This window comes from Chionomys nivalis, chromosome 17, assembly GCF_950005125.1.
Source record: "Chionomys nivalis chromosome 17, mChiNiv1.1, whole genome shotgun sequence".
Taxonomy (NCBI): Eukaryota; Metazoa; Chordata; class Mammalia; order Rodentia; family Cricetidae; genus Chionomys; species Chionomys nivalis.
In genome coordinates, this window is record NC_080102.1 from 45,828,418 (window position 1) to 45,850,617 (window position 22,200).

Below are 22,200 nucleotides of genomic sequence, written 5' to 3' on the forward strand. Positions count from 1 at the left end.
TCCTTATTCTTTTGGTAGTGATTGTCTTCATCCATTTTCTGTTGCTGATGACATTACCATAGATTGGGTCAGGTACAAGAGAATGAGGTTTATTTTGACTCTGCTCAGGTCCATGATCAAGGGCTGCATCTAACGATGGGACTCCCTCCACCTCTCCCACCCAGCCTCAGTGCTAAGGATTGATGCCAGGGCCTTGTGCACTCTGGGAAAATGCTCTACCACTGAGCTATACCCTAGATCCAGAAATGGCCTTCTGGTCAGCAGAGTCCTGGGGTAACACGAAGCATCACATGGTAAGAGAACCCTAGTTAGATTGGCTTATATAATGGGCCCATTGGAGATAGCCCGTTACTCTGAGTTTAGTCTGTTCATGAGGGCAGAGCCCTGGGGCTCAGTCCCCAGAAGTGCTATCTGGACCCACCTCCTTGTTGCTTTGTTTTGTTTTGTTTGGGAAGGGGCAGCATCCCACCTCTTCATAGTAGAGATTAAATTTCAGCATGAGTCTTGTAAAGGACAAATCATATTCAAATCATGTAGTAGTTATTGTCATTTTATAATTTTATTCTTTATTCACCTGTTTTATTTGACAGGATCTTAAGACAGCCTCAAACTTACTATGTGGCTGAGGATGGCCTTGAATTTTGATACTCTTGCCTCTATCTCCTAAAACCTGGAATAAAGAGGCATATACAATCATACCATTTGTGTAGTTCTGGGGAGTGAACCCAGAGCTTTATGTATGCTAAGTAAGCACTCTGCCCACTGAGCTACACATCTAGCCCAACTTTTATATGAAGTTTGTTGTTGTTAAATTGTTTGTTTTAGACAATGTCTCACTATATGGTCCTGGTTGTCCTGGAGCTTCCTATATAGACCAAGCTGGCCTTGAACTCAGAAAGATCTGCTCCTTTGCCTCTCAACTTCTGGGACTAAGGGCGCGTATCAGCATATCTAACATCAATTTTTTTGTTTTAATCTGTTGTCCTTTCATTATGAAAAATATATATTGAGGGCTGGAGAATTGGCTCAGTGATTAAGAGCACTTGTTTTTGCAGAGGACCCAGCTTGCATTTTCAGCACCCTATGGCAAATCACAGCTATCTGTAACTCCAGCCCCAGGGGATCTGATACCTGCCTCCTCTGACCTCCTTGAGTACCTGGCACATATACAGTCAAGCAGGCAAAACACTCACAGCACAAAGTAAATATATATATATACACACACATATATATAATGTATTAGGTTCTATTGTTGTTATTGTTGTCTTTCTTTCTTTGTTTCTGAGACAGGGTTTCTCTGTACAACAGTCCTGACTATTCTGGCACTTGCTTTGTAGACCAGGCTGGCCTTGAACTCAGAGATCTGCCTGGCTCTGCCTTCCTAGTGCTGGGATCAAAGGTGGCCACCACTGCCTGGCAAAACTTTTTGTTTGTTTGCAAGACAAGGTTTCTCTGTGTTGCCCTGGCTGTCCTGTAACTTGCTTGTAGAACACACTGGCCTTGAACTCACAGAGATCTATCTGCCTGCCCCTGCTTCCCAAGTGCTGGAATTAAAGGTGTATACCACCACCCATCGCCTGGCGTAGTAGGTTATTACAGTGATTAGATATCCTGTGTCTGAGTTTTTGCTGTGCTTTATTTGCAACAGTGTCTGTCTGCTGGGCTTCCTTGTCTCGTGTTGCCCTTAGCAGTGACCACTAGTAGGCTCCCTTAGATGCCTTTCATTCTTCTACTCACGGTCCTGTCTCCTCCATAAAACACCAGTTCTGCGTGGGAAAGTGCTTCGTCTACTTTTCTGCCCCACATCTAGCACCAAGCCCGGTGTCTGAGACAGCTCTGCCCCACACAAGCTGTTGGGCAGCAGTTGTCTGGGGTGTAGAGGATGGACTCACCTTGCTGGGCTAGAAATGATTCCACATCTTCCTGCTGGAAGATACTTGTTTCTGGCTACTTGGAGCCCAGTTCTCTTATTCATGGGATCCAGATTACCTTCTGGAAGAAGAAACAAAACATGGTTCTCACTTCTCGTTCTCTCAGCATGTTCATCTGCCGAGGCACTGAGTACAGAGTGAGACAGGCTAGCTTACTAACTGGGCCCCACCTTTGGGTCGTGATGGGCCTCAGCTCTGTATCTGTTTCTCAGCCCTTCATACTCTGGTATTCTTCTCCATGGAGTTGGGGGCAATGCCCATGTGTGGCCAGTGGGCCCGAGTGAGTCCATGGATGTCACAGCACTTGAAGGGTTTATCTCCTTCATTCCACATATGCTGCTGCCTCAGTTCTTCTCTGAAAGCCATACATTTTGTTGTTGTTATTGTGTTATGTTTAGTTCTATTTTATAGTAAGGTCTTGTTATGTATCCCAGGCTGGCCTGTAACCAGCAATCCTGTATCAGCTTCCTGAATACTACAGTTCATGCTGTAGCACATGTCCAGCCACCATGAATTCCTGAAGTTCTGCTTCTGCTCCATGACATGCCCAGTCTATCTTGACCATGGAATGGAAGCTGCTGGGCCTAGGGAGCCAGGGCTTCCCATTTCCATGCTTGGATCACAGAGCATGTGGACAAGAAGAAGCAAAAGATTCCTTTGTGAGAGAAAGAAGTTTCTTATTTTCTGAAGAGCAAACCTTCCCCTTGAGTTGTTTTCACATGCAGTCAGATATTGCTTAATGCTGGATATATGTTCTGAGAAATATGTCACTGGTCAGGCAGCTTAGTGATTGTGCATAGATCATAGAGTACAGTTATATAAGTATTGCTGTAGGCTACAAAGTAGCATAATGTGCCACATACTGCAGGCTGTTGTAGCACAGTGTTAGTTGTACATCTAGACAAATGCAAGTGTAGAAAAGAACAATGAAATGTTTAAGTAGTGGGAATTTTTCATCTCCATCTTACTCTTACAGGACCAGTGCTAAGTATGCAGTCCTGTAATTAAAAGCAAAGAAAAATACTCCACATACAAGTTGGGGAGATCTCTGAATGCAAGGCCCTGTGTGCCTCCTCTTCTCCTCCCAACATCCATCCACTGTAGGCTTTGAGGCAATGGAGAACAGAAATCTCAGCACTGTAACCTCTATGGGAATAGGTCAGATGCCACCTGATTCATCCCTTGCTGTCAGCCTTTGAGGGACTTGTGATGCTCTTTTAGAAATTGTGGGACTTGTAGACTCTCTGACTGGCCCCTCTGTCATCTTATCAGGCAGTTGGTCTCCAGGGAGGTGGGAGGAAGGTGAGGAAGAGGCAGCCATGCTACAGGGAGGCTCAGCACCTTGACACTGTTGGGTGTTCTTTAGAGACCCTGCCGCTGTTGCTGAGGCCCCTCAAGAGCCCTATGGAGCCCTCTTACTGAAAAACAAAGGTGATATTGAAGTTACGAGAACAACCAGTTTTGGGACATTGAAGGAGGGAGAAAGCAAGGCGATGGTGATCTGGATAGAGTAAGTATGCCCTGGAGAATCAGGTAAAAGGAGGGGGTGCAAGCTGCTTTTAAACTGTGATTTAAGGTATCTGTAGAAACTGTATGGTGCTCCAAAGCCACAGAGAAACCCTGTCTCGAAAAACCAAAAAAGAAAAAGAAACTGTATGGTGCCTTTTATTTTTTTCCTCTGAAAGTCTATAAAAATCTCACTCCTTGGCCTAGTGAGTTGCCTTTCTGGGTAAAGGCACTTGCTGTACAGGCCTCCAAACCCATGTAAAGGAAGAAACAAAGAACTGACTCCCTTGAGTTACTCTCTGACTTCTGCATGCACACCCTGAGACACATGCCCACACATGTGTTAGGATGAGTGAATGAATGAATGAATGAATGAATGAATGAATATTAAAAAAATGTCACCTCAAGTCGGTATGGTGACTCATGCCTACAATACCAGCACTAGGGAGGTAGAGGCAGGAGAATTATTGCAAGTTGAAGGCTGGTCTGCCTAACAAGACTATATTACCCTCTCCATAGACTTTGCCCTAAAATGTCCCTCAAACACGGCGAAGATGTTTGCAGCACCATTCACTGTGTTGAATTGTGTGGTTTTAGTTGACTGAAATGTCTCATCTCTGAAGTCCTGACAGTCCATGGTCTTTTTCTTTTTTTCCAGAAATAAAGGAGAGATTTCTCAGGACCTCGTCAGTTGCAGACTGGCTGGCTGGGATAAAGCTCAACAGTTTAGATTTGAGGCACAAGGCAGAGAACAGACCTGCTCAGGAGAGGCTGCTGTTTCTGTTCCTGAGGGTGAAAATGTTAATTCATTGAATCATCACAGAGAAAACAGGACTGATGAGATCCCTGAGAGCAATCCGGTGAACAACACAGAAAACTCTCTAGGTAAATGGTGCAGCTGCTGCTCCAGAAGGTCCAGGAATTGAGCTGGCCTTGTGGCCCACTCGTCTGAACTCTTTAATCTGGATACTTGTGCTCCTCCAGTCTTGGGGCTGAGAGAGGGATGGAAACAGCTTGACACAGACCAGCATGTGCCTTAAGAGATAACAGGCAGCCCTCAGCTGGGGAGATGGCCAGTTCCAGAGACCTTTCCCTAGTCCTGGCTGGTCTTGCGGGTACATCCTCTTCACCTGCTTCCCTGTTCTGTTAGCCACCTGCGAGAGAGAGAGAGAGAGAGAGAGAGAGAGAGAGAGAGAGAGAGAGAGAGAGAGAGAGAGAGAACATTGTTAGGGAGAAGTTACCTTTACCCACTAATTGTTGGTTTAAATGTCATTCCCCAGATGATTGTGCTTGTGAAGAAGAAAGTAGAGAAAAAGGAAACACATCAAAGAAACAGGAGTCTGAGCCTGGGGGCCTCATTCCTCCAGGGGAGAAAGTTTCCATTGTGGTCGTATGTGATGCCAAGTATGTGCTTGGAGCTGGGAAGAGCTTCCTGTGGGGTACTAGTGCATGTTTCTCTCTTGGATCATCTGTGGTGCTTATGTATTTTTTTTTCTTCGAGACAGGTTTTCTCTGTGTAGCACTGGCTGTCCTGGAGCTCACTCTGTAGCCCAGGCTCTTGAACTCACAGAGCTCTGCCTGCCTCTGCTTCCCTAGTGCTGAGATTAAGGGTGTGTGCCGCAGCCACCTGGCTATGTTGTATGTTTTTTAAGCATGTATTCCTGTCTTTGATGGAACCAAATACATAGACAAAAATTGATTCGGAAACTGTCCACCTAGAATAGGATCCACAGTCATCTTCAGCAGACAGCCTGACTCACTCTTTACAGAGAAAGTAGTATTCATGACCCATTTGAATGTGAGCTCCCTCTCTGCTTCTGAGCCCTTCTGATGGTAGCCATCTTGAGCCCATTTTCACTGTGTCCTGGTGTCCCCAAGATCTCAGTCCATCTACATCCCTCTTCTCATCCTCTGGCCATCTTGTCAAGACACTATGGTGAAGAGGTGGAGGGGAAAGACAGGCACAGCCCAGACTAGAAAGTCATTATCTCCATCCTGTCTCTTCACCTGGTTGGCTGTAACCAGGTAGCATTCCCTAGCCTTTCGCTCAACTCTCCTCATGTGCCATTCTGGCTGCTCAAAGCATGTAGTCACCAAGGTTGACATTTGGGTACAGGCTTCCTTCCATCAACAGTCATTTAAATCTTTTGATCTGACTGCCTTACTTCAAACCCATCAGATTGTTAGGTGAGTCACCCATGTAAAATGAGACAGCTTAACTGAGTTTTAACATAGCAGGAGTAATTAGAGAAAAATAGTTATGAACAGAGGTGAGCATGTCACAGCTGGGAGTGAGCAGTCAAGAACAGTGCTGTGCTCGTCACGTAATTAGAAGTCTTACTTGAATTTGCGAATACTGAAAATGTTTTCCCTGTCAACTTTCAGAATTACAGAAAGGATTGTTTTAGCACATAAATTTATCTTGATGTATTAGTTACTTTGCCTGTTGCCCTGATAAAATACTGGAAAAACTGATGACTTAGGGAATAAATGGTTCATTTGGTCTCACAGTTCTAAATTATAATCCAGCAGGATGTGGTGCAGCCTTTGATCCCAGTACTCGGGAGGCAGAGGTAAGCAGATCTCTGTGAGTTCAAGAGCAGCCTGGTCTACAGAGTGAGTTCCAGGATAGCCAAGGCTATACAGAGAAACGTTGTCTCAAATAAAACAAAACGATAGAGTATATTCTGTCATGGCAACAGCAGGAGCTTTGGGCAGTATCAGCCCAATGCTCTTCTATTTGAAGACCTCTCTGTCAAATAAGTTCATTATCTTTAAATTTAGTTTTACTCAAGTTATCAGGATAGAGACAGAAGGAGGTCATATTCTTAGCCAAAATAATCACACAAATAACCTTAAGCCCAAATCCTGTTGGAGGATCTTTGTTGTACTTCAAAATCTCCATCAGCCCTGCCTCCGTATTTTTCTCTGCATTTTTGTCTTCCACCCACCTGAATGACCCATGAAGCTCTGTTTCCAGCGTGCTAGGGATTTTTCTAGCCATAAGTATCAGACTCTTCCACAGTCCAGCCACAAACATTTCTGAAGGCCCAAAAACCATGGGTTTGGACTTAACACAGCATTGGCCCACTTCTCTGCACCAGTTTTCTATATTAGCTTCTTTTCCTGTTGTTACGATAAAAGTGTCCCAATGAAAGCAACCTAAAGGAAATACGGTTTGCTTTGGTTCACAGTCCACCGTGGCAGACATTCCATTACACTCAATCTGAGAGCTGTGATGCCTGTGCTCAACTTGCTTCTCCTTCTTACTTGGTTCAGAATCTCACCCCAGGAAATGGAAACAAAATCAGCAAGTTTTCCTGCCTTCTTAATCTAACCAAGAATAACATGCAGAGCCCCAGCTCCCTAGTCATGATAGACCTTCGCCACATTGACAGTTGGGATTAACCTTCACACTTGGGAAACACTACATTTCTTGTTTTATAAAGTAAACTTTTCTGTGTAAAATTACTGTGTAAAAAAATTACTAAGAAATCAGCGTGGCTGTTATAGCTTTAAAACTTGCTGAAATTCTGAAGGAAAAGCAGACTGAATCTGCCCCATTCATAAGGAGACTAATTTTCTTTTTTTTTTCTTCTTCTTCTAAGAAACCCTGGCCGTTGCAAGGAGCTCCTTCTGCTGTGTTTCTCCAACTTTCTCATTGGGCGACATCTTGAAGTGAATGTCGTAAGTGGTGAGGAGGCGTTAATACCTGTGCGTGAGCCGTTTTCTTGGAAAAAGCCTAAAGGCCCCCAAACCTTAGTGCCTACAAAGACTACAGTTGTTGTGACCACACAGAAAAGGTACCGTTTGTAGAGCTGTCTGATTTCCTGTCTGTTTGCTGTTCCCTTCCACCTCTTCCTCAGCTAAGGAGGTGACAAGGGCAAGGCTACTGCTCCTGGGGCAGGATGTGTTCCCATGGAACTAGTAAAAGCAGATCTGAGTCTGTGCAGGCCAGGCCCATGCATCCTTCGGCTCTGCTCTCCGTGGCAGATCTTGAGGCCACTTTGAAGCCAGGATGGTTTGGCTCTTGGCTCGTGCTATCCACTCCCAGGCAGGCCTAGCTCTGACACCCAGCTGCACCATCAGCGGCAGATCTGTGCTGTGTCAGCTGGTGTGGCTTTTAGAGCCGTTCCCAGAATTTTAGTGCAGCTTGTGCTGGACCGCAAGATTGCTTGGTCACTGGAAGCCTTTTGGAAGACCTGATATCATTTAAGATTGAAGTCTGACTTGAGCATAGGAACTTTGTGGACAACCTTGTTTCTGCCTGGGTTGGGTCTCAGGTCCATTTGCTCATGTCTGAAGTAAACAAAGCATAAAACTTTCAAGGAACACATTTCTTCTAAGTTTGTCTCCCAAAATGGGGCCTGCACGTGTGAGGGTATTAGATGGCTTTGTCCCGGTACTGGGTGTGAATCACAGCTGCCCACAGCCCATCAGAGCAAGACGACTATTTCTGTAATCCTAGAAAATTCTGGAGTTCAGATCATGTTAACTCAGTAACAGTCTAAGACAAAGGATGATGGAGTTCTACCAAACTATAGACTAAAGGAGACTATATTAGCAGACAGTGTTGTGGGTTTGCTGCACTTGTTGTTGGCCATTGTTTGGAAGGCAGCTCTGGACACCATGCTTCTTTAGACCATTGTTTGAATCGCAGCACTGCAACTAAGATGCTGTGTAGCCTTTGGGGAAGTTTCTTGACCTCTCTGTGCCTTTACTTCATTTGTAAGTGATAGTCTCTACCTCATGTGGTTTGAGGCATAAATGGTATAGAGCTCACAAAATAGAGTTTTCTGGCACAGCAGTAGTAAGTGCTGATGGGTCTTGCTCACTTCCAGGGTGTGCCTAGGGGAGAAGTTCAGATGTTGGTTATGAGAGCAGATACTCTAGCTCTACACCCTGTCCAGTTAGAGTTGCCTCAAAGAAAGCTAATATATAGACCAAGTACAAGTGTTCTGATACCTTCCTGGCTGTTTCCAGGAAGGATTAGCATATCGACGAATGAGAGCTCCTCTAGAGCAGTGGTTCTCAACCTTGCTAATGCTGCAGCCCTTTAATACAGTTCCTCACGTTGTGGGGACCCCAACCATAAAACTATTCTATTGCTACTTGGTAACTAATTTTGCTACTGTTATGAGTTGTAATGTAAATATCTGTGTTTTTTTTTTTCTTTTTTGGTGTTTTTTGCCTGTGTGAGGGTTTTGGATCCTAGAATTACAAACAGTTGTGAGCTGCCATGTGGGTGCTGGGAATTGAACCCAGGTCCTCAGGAATAGCAGTCAGTGCTCTTAACCGCTGCACCATCTCTCCTTCCCCCAGTATCTGTGATTTCTAATAGTTTTAGGCAACCCCTAAGATTCTTTCAATCTGTGAAGTGTAGTAGGGAGCTGTGGGCTGTGTTCCTGCTGCCCCAGCTCATGGTCACCTGGCTAGCTTATGCCCCAAAATAATGACACATGCATTGTATTCTTTTAAGCACTGCTTGGCCCATTTCTATTCATGTGTGTAGCACCCCAAGATGCGCTTACCGGGAAGATTCTAGCCTATGTCCATCCTGGGTCAGAGCGTCATCGCATCTACTCTGGAGAGGAGAGCATGGCGTCTGCTCCAGAGAGCAGAGCTGTCGAGTCTGAACTCACTTCCTCTTCCTCCCAGCATTCTATTCTGTTTACTCCACCCACCTATGTTTTAACCTATGAGGGCCAAGCAGTTTCTTTATTACTTAACCAATGAAATCAACAGATTGATATATGACACTCCCACATCAGTGAAGGAGTCTGAACCCACAGGTTGAAAACCAGTGCTCTAGAATAAGGTCATTGGTGTCCTGGCTGTCTGGGTGATGGTGAGCACTCACTCCCGGCTGCTGTCTCATGCCTGCGTGGTGATTCCAGGGTCAGTCATGCTCCTCTTGGGTAGCTACATGTATTGCAGCAGACCGCTTTAAATTTTTATTGTTATTGCTTGTTTTTTGAGACAGGGTTTCTCTGTAAACAGTCCTGGCTGTCCTGGAACTCACTCTGTAGACCAGACTGGCCTCTAACTCAGAGATCCACCTGCCTCTTCCTCCCTGAGTGCTGGGATTAAAGGTGTGGGCTATCACACCCAGCTTTCTTTAGTTATTTTAAATATGTGTACAGAATAATGGGTTTCTTCGTGATATGTTTGAACATACAGACAACCACACCTTGATAACACTGCCCGCCTCTCCTCTAGTCGTGATATGTTTGAACATACAGACAGCCACACCTTGATAACACCACCCGCCTCCCCTCTAGTCGTGATATGTTTGAACATACAGACAACTGCACCTTGATAACACCGCCCGCCTCCCCTCTAGTCGTCTGCCTCTGCTTCCACACGTCTGTTTCTGCCCTTCTCCCACTAGCCCCTCCCACGCAGGGCATGTCTTCACAGATGTGTCTTCACATAGCAGAGGAAATTACAGGAGAGAAATTTGGCCCTTTTTTAAGCTGCTTTACTTGCTTGCTTGCTCACTCACTCTTTCCCTTCCTCCCTCCCTCCCTTTCTTTTTTTCTTAAGATGGTGGTCTCCAGTTCATCCAATTTCAGCACATAACTGTTTTCCTTTTTTATGCCTGAATAAAATTCTTGTATGAATATATCACACTCTGCCTTCAGCTGCTGCTGGATAAATGGCTGATCCAATATCTTAGCTGTTGAGGACAGTGAAGCAAATAAACATGAATGTAAAAGTGTCTGTGGTGTGCTCTTTTGGAATCCTTAGACACTGACCTGGGAGTAAATCTGTGGTGGTTCTGGTGTCAGTTTGTGAGAAACCTTTGCACTGACCTCCTTGGTGGTGGTTCCACCTCACTGTCCTGCAGTGTTGCAGGCCCGCATCTCACTGGCTCCGTCTCCCTCTGCTGAGTCTGTGACCAATTTAGTTAGCATTTTTCATGTTCATTAGCCATTTGTATTCCTTTTGAGAACTGTCTAATTCATTTGCCCAAATATTGGCTAGATGGTTTGGGTTTTTGTTTTGTTATTTTTATGGCTGGCATTTGAGGTTTTGTAATAGATTCTAGATTTTAATTCCTTGTCAGTTGGTAGAACTTTACAGGCTGTCCCTTCACTTTGAATTCCATGCAGTTCTGTCAAGCATTGCTGCTGTTTTCTGGGTGTGGTTGTCACAGGCACAAGAAGCCTTGCCGGAGCCTAAGTCTTGAAATGCAGGTTCAGAGTTGTGGTTCTTACAACTCTTATTAAAAAAAAAACCATTTAATTGACCTGCTTACAGTTGTAGAGGTTCAGTCATTATCATCATGATAGGGGGAGAGTAATGATGTGCAGGCAGACATGGTGCTGGAGCTGAGAGTCCTACATTTTGCAGACAATAGAAGTCAACTTACACACTGAGTGGTACCCTGAGCATAGGAAACCTCAAAGCCCACCTCCAGTGACACACTTCCTCCAACAAAGCCACACCTCCTAATAGTGCTGCTCCCTATGAGGTTATAAATTACCACAGGGTCTTGATCCATTTTGAAGTGATTTTTTAGAAAACAGGAGGTGGAGATCTGTTTCATTCTTTTTTTTTTTTTTTACTTATTTATTTATTTTTATTCTTTTTTAATTAAAATTTCCACCTGCTCCCCATTTCCCATTTCCCTCCCCTCCTCCCAAATATTGCCCTCCCCCCACTTCCCTCCCCCTATCCCCACTCCTCTTCTCCTCCCCCCACTCCATTCCCCCTCCCTCTCGTTACTGAAGAGCAGTCCAAATTCCCTGCCCTGCGGGAAGACCAAGGTCCTTCTATCTACGTCCAGAAAGGTGAGCGTCCAAACAGGCTAAGCTCCCACAAAGCCAGTTCATGTATTAGGATCGAAACCTAGTGCCATTGTCCTTGGCTTCTCATCAGTCTTCATTGACCGCCATGCTCAGAGAGTCCGGAATCAACCCATGCTTATTCAGTCCCAGACCAGCTGGCCTTGGTGGGCTCCCAATAAATCAGTTCCACTGTCACAGTGGGTGGGTGCATCCCTCGTGGTCCTGATTTTTTGCTCATGTTCTCCCTCCTTCTGCTCCTCATTTGGACCTTAAGAGCTCAGACCGTTGCTCCAAATTGAGACTCTGTCTCTACCTCGATCCATCGCCAGATGAAGGTTCTAAGGTGATATGCAAGATATTCATCAGTATAGGATATGGTCATTTCAGGTTCCCTCTCCTTAGTTGCCCAAGGTACCAGCTGGGGACATATTCCTGGACACCTGCGAACCCCTCAAGAGTCAAGTCTCTTGCCAACCCTAAGATGGCTCCCTTAGATAGGATATATATTTCGCTGCTCCCGTATCCATCCTTCCTATATCCCAACCATCCCAATCCTCCGAGCTCCTCCCATCCTCCCCTTCTCATATTTCTCATCCCATTTCCCCTTTGCCCCATGCCACCTCACCCGCAAGTTCCCAGTTTTTGCCCTGGAATCTTGTCTACTTCCCCCTCTCCATGCGGATGACTATATGATTTTCTTTGGGTTCACTTTCTTATTTAGCTTCTATAGGATCACACATTATATGCTTAATGTCTTTTATTTTATGGTTAGAAACCGATTATGAGTGAGTACATCCCATGTTCCTCTTTTTGAGTCTGGGATACCTCACTCAGGATAGTGTTTTCTATTTCCATCCATTTGCACGCAAAATTCGAGAAGTCATTGTTTTTTACTGCTGAGTAGTACTCTAATATGTATATATTCCACACTTTCTTCATCCATTCCTCCATTGAAGGGCATCTAGGTTGTTTCCAGGTTTTGGCTATTACAAACAATGCTGCTATGAACATAGTTGAACAGATACTTTTGTCATTTGATGTGGCATCTCTTGGGTATATTCCCAATAGTGGTATTACTGGATCTTGTTTCATTCTTCACTTACATGATTTATCAGGGACTGTCGTTTCTCCACTATTTTATACCATTGTTGAAAACCAGTGGTTGTAGCTGTATGAGTTCATTTCTGGCTTCTCCCTTCTATTCCATTGTTCTATGTGAGCAGAACTCTTGTGTTTGTTTTTGTCTTTGAGACAAGGTCTCACTCTGTAACTCTGGCTACCATAGAAGTTACTATGTAGACCAGGCTGGTCTCAAACTCAGAAAGCAGCTGTGTACAGGTGTGCTAATTGTCTTAGTCCCTCCATATCTCAGTACTTTTTGCAGCTAACTTATTAGCAGTTACTAGGTGTTCTGCTTTCCAGATATCCATTTGCCTGAGTACCCTGCAGCTGCAGAGGTGAGCACAGTCCTGAGTTGCAGCAGCAGCTTTCGGTACTGTTGGGTGCCCTGTAGTAGACTGCAGCATTTCTACCCAGTCTCACAATCAGACCTCCTGCAGAGTTCTTGAAGGAACCCACTGTACAGGAAGTGACGATGAAGCCGAGAGATGGAGAGTTCACCTCTGCTCCCTCCACTTGGACAAACTGCATCAGAGTTGAAGGAGTCCTAGGACTGAGATCCCTGTCCTGTCCTCATTATCTCTCTTCACTTCTTCCCATGTTTTCTGTCTTTTCTGTTACTCTGTTTTTTTGTCTTACTGGATACGGAATTGCTGTGAATTTGAATGCAGCTAACTAGATGAAGGCAGAAGCTTAAATTTCTCCAGAGAAACATGGCACCAAGAACCAGCAAAACAGTTGAAGCAGATTCCACACAGGGCAGCTTTTACCAAGTGTGGTCTCTGTCTCTGTCCCTCCCTGCCTGTCTGCCTGTCTGCCTGTCTGCCTGTCTCCCTCCCTCCCTCCCTCCCTCCCTCCCTCCCTCCCTCCCTCCTTCCTTCCCTCCCTCTCTTATTTTGGAAATTTACTTTCTTTTTTTAATAATTTATTTTTATTTTTATGTGCATTGGTGTTTTGTCTGAATTAATGTCTGTGTTAGGGTGTCAGGTCCCCTGGAACTGGAGTTACAGACAGTTGTGAGCTGCTATGTAGAGGCTGGAAATTGAGCCTGGGTCCTCTGGAAGAGCAGACAGTGCTCTTCACAATGGAGTCGTCTCTCTCTCCGCCCCTCCACGTATCTTCTTCCTGGTGATGAATCAGTATCATTTCTGGTACTCGTGTCTTCACTGAAAGTGCTGAGAAGAGCTTAGCTACTGAGGAAGTTAAACGCATTGTCTTCGAGCTTCATGGTTTGAGCAGGCCCCTGGGACTTTTCCAGTCTGGTTCCCCCCAGCTTGCACAGCACTGCCTGGTTTCTGCTGCAGAGACTGGAGTGCCAAGCTAGAGCTTGTATGGGGATATGGGGACACACTGTGAACCCAGTGTGACGTCAGGTGTTTCCATGAACTCTAGCCTTCTGAAACAGTACAGAGTATGCCTCATACTGGTTGAACATTTTTAACCCAAAACCCAAAGTCTTCTGAAATCTGAAAATGTCTGAATGTTGACATGACCTTCAAATTTCAGATTTTGTTACATTTTAGAAATTCTATGACTGATAAAATCTATATAAATATTGCAGAGTAAAAAATAATGGGGTAGAAGTATAGCTCAGTGGTAAAGTTCCTAGCAAATAAATGTGAGACCTGGGGAGACAAAAATCTAGAAAATCTGCAACATCTCTGGACCCATACACTACAGATAAGAGATATTCATAAACATAAAAGTCTGGACTGAGAATACATGTATAGTTCAGTCAGTACTTGCTTGTGTAGCCATGAGAAACTGAGTTCAGTCTCCAGACTCATAGGAGAAAAGCAAGTCACTATGGTACTCCATGTTGTAGTCCCACCCCTGGGGGGTGAACAGGCAGCTCCTGGGGCTCGCTGGCTGGCCTCGCCTAATCAGGTAATCCTAGGCCAACCAGAGACAATGTTTAAAAGTCAAGGATGATGCACCTGATGACCAACATCTACAGTTGTCCTCTGGCCTCTGTACATGTGTATGCACACAAGCACACACACACTATACACACATAATATAATTGCTTTTGATTTAACGTTTTTTTCTTTTAAGGAATTCAAGGCGACAACTTCCAAGTTTTCTTCCACAGTATCCAATACCAGATAGACTGAAAAAATGTGTGGAACAGAAAATTGACATCCTGACTTTCCAGCCGCTTCTTGCAGAGGTAGGAATACATCTGAAATCTGTGGGATGTTACCACTAAGGCACCATTCCAAAAAAGCAGGGTGAGTCGTTGGATTCAGATCTCCTGTCAGTAATTTACACCATAGGTAACTAGGAATTTCAGGATGACACGAGAATCACCTTCATGTATGACCTGGTGTTCAAGAGTGCTCAGGAAGAGGAGTGGGAATGGGAGATCCAAGCCAGCCTTCTACTCTGCCAGGTGGTCTACTATGGTCTACCTTGGTCTACTGTGCCAGGAACGGGAAACTTCCCACACTTTCCTTACGTAGAGTCTCAGGACACTAAAGATGGTGGACAGCACTGGTGCTTGGTGAAGGAGCACTGAGAATCGAGTCTGTGGAAAGACTTAGATTGCACCAACTCAGGAAGTTCAGCCCTTCTGAACTCAGCAGCAAGGTGCAGACGTGAGTGACTGTGGATGGACATGCCATCAACCCCTCAACATTCCCTTGTGCTCTGCGTTGTCACTTTGTGGAAATGTTCTTCCCAGGAGAGCAGGCAGGGAAAGAGTTGTGCACTGCTTGCAGGGAAGGTGGAAGACCACCTCTTAGAGTTCAGAAGCTGCAGAGAAGTCTAGAAAACAAAGGTCTAATTAAGGTCTGGGATTGGATGGGAACTCTACTCTGTCCCAGGAAGTACTTGCTATGCAGCTTCTAATAGTTTGAGGAGCATCCACTTGGGAATGTATGGACTGGGGGGAGGGGTCTATACAAGCAGAACTTGAGCTTTTCACAGGTTTCTACCTAGATTTCAGAGAGAATCTTGGAAAGCTAAGCATTTGTAGCAGCAAGAGGTACATTCCATGTGAGAAACCTTCAGAGGGCGATGCCTGAAACTTTGAGTGAAGCTGAAAGTGTAACGGAAGGTTTGAGACTATCACATGCTATGAATGACAATGTTTTTTACTGTGCAGATAAAGTTTTCTGCTCTTAAGAAACATAATGGTTAGCCGGGCGGTGGTGACGCACACCTTTAATCCCAGCACCCAGGGAGGCAGAGGCAGGTGTATCTCTGTGAGTTCATGGCCAGCCTGGTCTACAGAGTGAGTTCCAGGACAACTGAGGCTACATTGAGAAACCCTGTCTTGAAAAAGAAAAAGGAAAATAAAAGAAACAGTGGTTTAATTATGGGAAGCAAAATCTTTTTAACACTTTTTTACCATAGTTTTTAGCAAATATGTATTAAATTAGTATCTTTGGATTGTATTATGTCAGAATGTATTTGCTTTTAAAACTTTCTATTTGAGGGGGCTGGAGAGATGGCTCAGCGGTTAAGAGCATTGCCTGCTCTTCCAAAGGTCCTGAGTTCAATTCCAGCAACCACATGGTGGCTCACAACCATCTGTAATGGGGTCTGGTGCCCTCTTCTGGCCTTCAGGCATACACACAGAAAGAATATTGTATACATAATAAATAAATAAATATTTAAAAAAAAAACCTTTCTATTTGAGTTGATTAATTTCACTTAAAAATGAGGACTTGCTAAGTAAAGCATTTGCCGTGCAACCATGAGGACCTGAGTTAATTTTCCCATCATCCAGTTTAAAACACAAATAAGTCAGGGCAGAGAAGGGAATTCAGAGGCCAGTCAGTCTAGCCAAAATGGTGAGCTATAGGTTCAGTGAGTGAATGTGTCTCAAAAAAAAAAAAATAAGATGAAAGGGGCTGAAGAGATGCCCTGGCAGTTAATAGTAGCAATTGTTCCTGTTGCAGAGGACCTGGATTTGGTTCCCAGCACCCATGTGGGACTCACGGCTTTTTGTAACACCAGTTGTAGGTGGCTCTGATGCCCTCTTTGTCCTCTGTGGGCATTGCAAGAATGTGGTATAGGCAAACATTTGTACATAAAAATAATAAGATGGTTAGTGGTGATGTGCACCTTTAATCCTAGCACTTGGAAGGCAGAGACAGGTGGATCTCTGAATTTGAGGCCATCCTGGTCTGCAGAGTTAGTTCCTGTACAGCCAAGGCTGTCATTCAAAGAAACCCTTTCTCAATAAATAAATAAAACAAGTAAATAATAATAATAATAAAACCTAAGCCGGGCGGTGGTGGCGCACGCCTTTAATCCCAGCTCTCGGGAGGCAGAGGTAGGTGGATCTCTGGGAGTTCGAGGCCAGCCTGGTCTACAAGAGCTAGTTCCAGGACAGGCACCAAAGCTACAGAGAAACCCTGTCTCGAAAAACCAAAAAAAAAAAAAAAAACAAACAAAAAAAAAACCTAAAAGAGTAATAAAATGCAGAAGTAACTGAAGACATTCTGACATCAGTCTCTGAACACTACATGTACCCAACACAGGTAAGTATAGCTATGTGTACACATGTGTATGGATGCATATACACAAAGTTAAGTGAAGTTTGACTGGGCATTAGAATAGAACTTCTAACTGTTCCTGAAGTGCCTTAAACAGTTCTGACATTTTAGTGTGTGTATGAAGAGCTTTCCCAGCACTGATGATTTTATACTCACACTGCTTACTGTTATAGTTGGCTTCACATGCTAATGTGATGTAATCCAAAGTCACGTGGGAAGAGCGGCTTCCATCAGATTGACTTGTGGGCATTTTCTTTTTCTTTTTTAACTTATTTATTTAATGTGTATGGGTGTTTTATCTGTATCTATGTCTGTGCATGGTCTGTGTGCATTGTCAGCAGGGGCCAGAAGAGTGTATTGGATCTTCAGGGACTGAAGTTAACAGATGTGAGCTGCAATGTAGATGCCGAGAATTGAACTTGGGTCCTCTGGAAGAGCAACCAGTTTTCTTAGCCTCTGAAGCATCTCTCCAGCCCATGAAGCATTTTCTTTATTGCTAATTGATGTAAAGACCCAGCCTGCCTGCTATCCCTAGGCTGGTAGGCCTGAGCTGTATAAGAAGGGTAGCTGAGCAGGGCAGGGGAGCAAACTAGTAAGCTGCATTTCTCTGCTAGTTTCTGCTTAGAGCTCCCACCCTGAGTTCATTTACATAACTAATTGCTATAGCAAAGACGTCTAGAAATAAGTAGAAGTGATGAGAATGGGCGTCTTAGGGGAATAGTTTTCAGTTTTTCATCACTACGTATGACTTTTATAGTCATACTTTGTCATGAGAGGATGGTGTACTTGGTCAGATACTTTTTCTGTATCTGGATGATCATGTGCTTTTCTCCATTCTCTTAAGCACTTTGCTGTATTTGTTAACTTTCATGGGTTGACCTATTCCTACCTCCTAAGAGTAAGACCCCCCTTGGCCATAGTATATGATCCTTTTAATATACTATAGCATTGTTTGCTAGCATTTTATGACAATCCTTGTATCAGTATTCATAAGAGATACTGGTCTGTATTGGAGTGGGAGGTATGGTTAGGTAAGTTCTGTCTGTTTTGTTTTGAGATACAATCTACTTAGGTTACCCATGATAGCCTCAAACTCGTGAACTGAAATGATCCTCTTTCTTTAGCCTGCTGGGTAGCCAAGTGAAGTACAGTCTTCTTCTCTCCTACCCTTCTCTCCACCTTCTCTTTCCCTCCTTTTACCCCCTTCTTTTACCTCTCTTTTCCCTTCTTCCTCTTGCCCTTCATCTCCTTCCTGCCCATCCCCTCATATCACTGACTCTATGCAGCCCAGGCCAGCCTCAAACTACAATTCTCCTGTCTCCATTTCCTGAATGATGGAATTATAAGTGTGTACAACATGCTTTTTCTTTCTTTAGAATGTCCTTTTCTGACTTTAATATCAGAGTAATGCTGACCTCTTAGAATGAGTTATAAAGTATTCCCTTGGGCTTCTGGAAAAGTTTGAAGAGGATTTCTGCCCACTTTTAAGAATGTTTTTTAGAATTCACTCATGAAACCACCAGGTCCAGGGATTTCCTTTGTTGAAAAAGTTTTTGGTTTCTGATTCCGTTTCCTGAGTAGTTACAGTTATATTCTGATTGCATTGTTTCTTTGTGGTATAGTCCTTGTAGCTTTTATGTTTATAAGAACTTACCATTTCATCTAGATATTTTAACAGTTATTTCAGATGAGAAGGAAAATGACCCTTGACACTATTTCTAGGCCAATGGAGAGCCTGTCCTCTTTCACAAACGTCCATGAAGTTACACTGCCCTTTCCAGAATCAGCTTAAAGACCTGACAGACTAGGGACAACAGAGATGGCTGAGAGCCCAGACTGTAGTAGTGGGTAGTGGTTTTGGCCAGTGAGGAGCCGGAGTGCTGTGGTCCTCCAAAAGCCCAAGGGTGAAGGTGTGCTGACCGGTTCATAACCTCTAACCCTGATCATCCTGTCTGGAGTAGATGCTTGGATGTAAGCAGTTTAGACATCTGAACTCTAAGGGTGCTTATTCCCTAGACATAGATGCGGGATGTGCTCACACTGGGTAATTCTTTTTTTTCAGCTTTTGAACATGTCAAACTACAAGGAGAAGTTCTCCACTCTGCTGTGGCTGGAGGAGATCCATGCAGAAATAGAACTGAAAGAGTATAACATGAGTGGTGTTGTCCTGAAGAGGAAGGGGGATCTGCTGGTTCTGGAGGTCCCTGGGCTTGCAGAGAGCAGACCTTCTCTCTATGCAGGTAGATCTCAGTTTGGGTTACCAGGGGCCAGGGGAAAGTCGTTTTAACCAGCCACGTACTTGAATTATCCCATTTCTGTTCATGAAGTAAATTTAGTTAAAAGGAAATGATGTAATGTGTGTGCTATACATGTTTCTTTGTTACACATTATCTATCTTTAAGCAGCAAATACCAGAAATTTTATATTTTATTATACTTCATTAAGACTTGATTTCAGAGTGAAATGGAAATTTATGATTTTGTGTTTAACTCATAGTTATATATTTTTTGCCTAGGTGACAAACTGATTTTAAAATCTCAAGAATACAATGGACATGTCATTGAATATATCGGCTATGTCATGGAGGTAAGAGGACACTCCTCAAAGAGTGAAGGTCAGACTGACTCACCCGCTCTCACAGAGGGTTCTCCAGTGGCTTTGTCTGTATTGTTGGAATCTTAAAGACACAGTGAGTGATCTTTGAGTAGATTTTTTTGTGGAAAGGGACCTTCCTGTGTAAGAAAATGTAATTTTCAACTATATAGAACTACTTGTAAGCCATGTTTGCATTGAATCAGCTTTGGACACTGTGGGCATGATGTAGAAGAGCCAGTGGGTAGGAGCCTCAGAAGGATGCACTAGGTAAGTATGGTACTGAGGCAATCAGGAGGATGCTTTGTGCACAGTAAAGTCAGGTGCTTGCTCAGCAAATACATGCTTCATTCTCAGCATGACTTCCCTTGGTTCTGCCATCAGTTTTCTGGTCAGAACATGGGATGGGATAGGATAGGATAGGATAGCATAGGATGAACAAACTGATTCAGAAGGCATCCAAGAGGCCCAAATGGTAGTAGAGAAGCCCATGCTGAAAAGTCAAGTTTGCCATTTTTCAACCAGCAGGTAGAGTCCACCATAGGTCTCTTGGTCGTGAAAAGTTGTGCCCTGTGAGGAGAGTTTGGGGAGAGACAACACAGTGCTGAGCCCTTACTGAGAGCTACCCACTTCGAGCTGACACAGAGAAGGATCTTCCTGCCTAGCCGTGTGCTAGATGTCTTAATTAGGTTTTTGTTGTGATAAAACATCAAAACCAGGGCTGGAGAAGCGGCTCAGAGGTTAAGAGCATTGACTGCTCCTCCAAAGGTCCTGAGTTCAATTCCTGGCAACCACATGGTGACTCATAACCATCTAAAATGAGATCTGATGCCCTCTTCTGGTATGTAGGCAAACAGTGTATAATAAATCTTTAAAAACACACACACACTGAGCTCTTAAGGTCCAGATGAGGAGCAGAAGGAGGAAGAACATGAGCAAGGAAGTCAGGACCACGAGGGGTGCACCCACCCACTGTGACAGTGGAACTGAGGCTGATGAGAAGCCAAGGACAATGGCACTAGGTTTCGATCCTAATACATGAACTGGCTTTGTGGGCGCTTAGCCTGTTTGGATGCTCACCTTCCTGGGCCTAGATAGAAGTGGGAGGACCTTGGTCTTCCTGCAGGGCAGGGAATTTGGACTGCTCTTCAGTATCGAGAGGGAGGGGGAACGGAGTGGGGGGAGGAGAAGAGCAGTGGGGATAGGGGGAGGGGAGTGGGGGAGGGGGTAAGATGCAGGAGGAGGGGGAGGGAAATGGGAAACGGGGAGGAGGCGGAAATTTAAATTAAAAAAGAATAAAATAAAAACACACACACACACAAACTAGAGAAAGAAATGGTTTTTTGGTTTACAGCTTACAGTTTATCATCAGAGGAAGCCAAAGCATGACTTCAAAGCAGCAGAAGCCATGGAGAAATGCTGCTTATTGACTTCTCATGGGATACTCAGTCTGACATATCACCCAGGCAACCCACTCAGGGGTGGCACCACCTTCAATGGATTGGGCCTTCCTGGGTGGATCATTAATCAAGAAAATGACCCACAGACTTCCTGCAGGCCAGCCTGAGATGCTGTCTTACTCGAGGTCTCCTCAGATGGCTGGCTGTGTCAGATTGGCGTGGAAGAAGCTAGGGCTGCTCCACTTGCAGGGCCCCTCCTACCTTTGTCTTCGATACTCTGACTGTTCTAATGTTTAAGTTGCCTTGTGCTTCCTTTTATCTCTTCTTATTTCATTTGCAGCTTTTCAGGTAGAAGGTCAGATCAGTCTACAGGATCCTAAGCTGCTGAGGATCACTGTCCCTCACTCTTAGTTTGGTTTTAGTATGCTTACTGACCTTAGTTGTAGACTCCCTTTCACGTTTTGTAATCTCTGGGTCACTCAGAAGCCTCTGCTGGGTAGCTTTCCAGGAAAAGGGCTGTGTCGGCGTCTTCTGAGAATGGAAGAACTCTGACAGACTGTCCCCGTGTTTATTGTGTCACCTCCTGCCCGCAGCCTCAGGGTCTGGATTCTCATTGCGGCTTCTGACCTTGCACAGTGTTGGTCCTGGGCCTCGGAAAGCCACAGCCTCAGCCCTGCTTCCACCTGAGGATGTTTGTGTTCCTTTGCCCCCAAGTGTACCTGAGGTTTCCTTTCTTGTCTTTCAGGAGAAAGTTTGAGGTCTTATTTTATGCAGGATCCAGCTATATTTATCCCCTGTACTACCAGAAAGGGAAAGTCCCAAGTGACCCTTCTGTGGAGGCTTTAACTCTGCAGGACCACTCTGATGACTTGGAGTTGTTAGCAGGTTGATCTCCTTTGAGTCCTCGGCACCATATTGTAGGTGTACTTGGCACAGGGAGAGACTGGTTAAGTGTTGCTGATGTGAATGGAGACATTGCCCATTTGTGTAGTTTAAGAATGATTTGCTCAATTTGCAGTTAATTTTGGCTCATATCTATAAAATGATATTTTTATAATGTGTTGCCAGATATAGATGCAGGATTGTCCCTGGAAGTCCAGTCTGGTGTGTAGAAGTTGAATCACTCTCTTGTTTATCACTCGTTTGTTTTTTTAGATTCATGAAGAAGATGTAACTCTTAAACTTAATCCAGGATTTGAACAAATGTATAACTTCGAACCTATGGATGTCGAGTTTACATACAATAGGTAAGGTTGTAGTAAGTTTAATAAAAATATTTTTTCATCCTCCCAGATGGGCTATCCTTGAGTGAATCAGTTGGAGTCTCCATGAGCATGCAAGAAGAAATGGCTTA

At 44.3% G+C, this 22,200-nt stretch overlaps 1 protein-coding gene across 1 annotated transcript in view; it reads left to right on the forward strand.

Annotated features, from left to right (window-relative positions):
- Mov10l1 (Mov10 like RISC complex RNA helicase 1) overlaps positions 1–22,200 on the forward strand; it is a 76,457-nt gene that overhangs the window by 11,475 nt on the left and 42,782 nt on the right. Inside the window, exons 6-13 of the mRNA XM_057792533.1 lie at positions 3,298–3,441; positions 4,096–4,322; positions 4,718–4,841; positions 7,046–7,240; positions 14,405–14,519; positions 18,917–19,094; positions 19,370–19,440; positions 22,002–22,093. Of these exons, the coding sequence (XP_057648516.1) occupies positions 3,298–3,441; positions 4,096–4,322; positions 4,718–4,841; positions 7,046–7,240; positions 14,405–14,519; positions 18,917–19,094; positions 19,370–19,440; positions 22,002–22,093 (1,146 nt within the window). The remainder of the gene's footprint in view (positions 1–3,297; positions 3,442–4,095; positions 4,323–4,717; positions 4,842–7,045; positions 7,241–14,404; positions 14,520–18,916; positions 19,095–19,369; positions 19,441–22,001; positions 22,094–22,200) is intronic.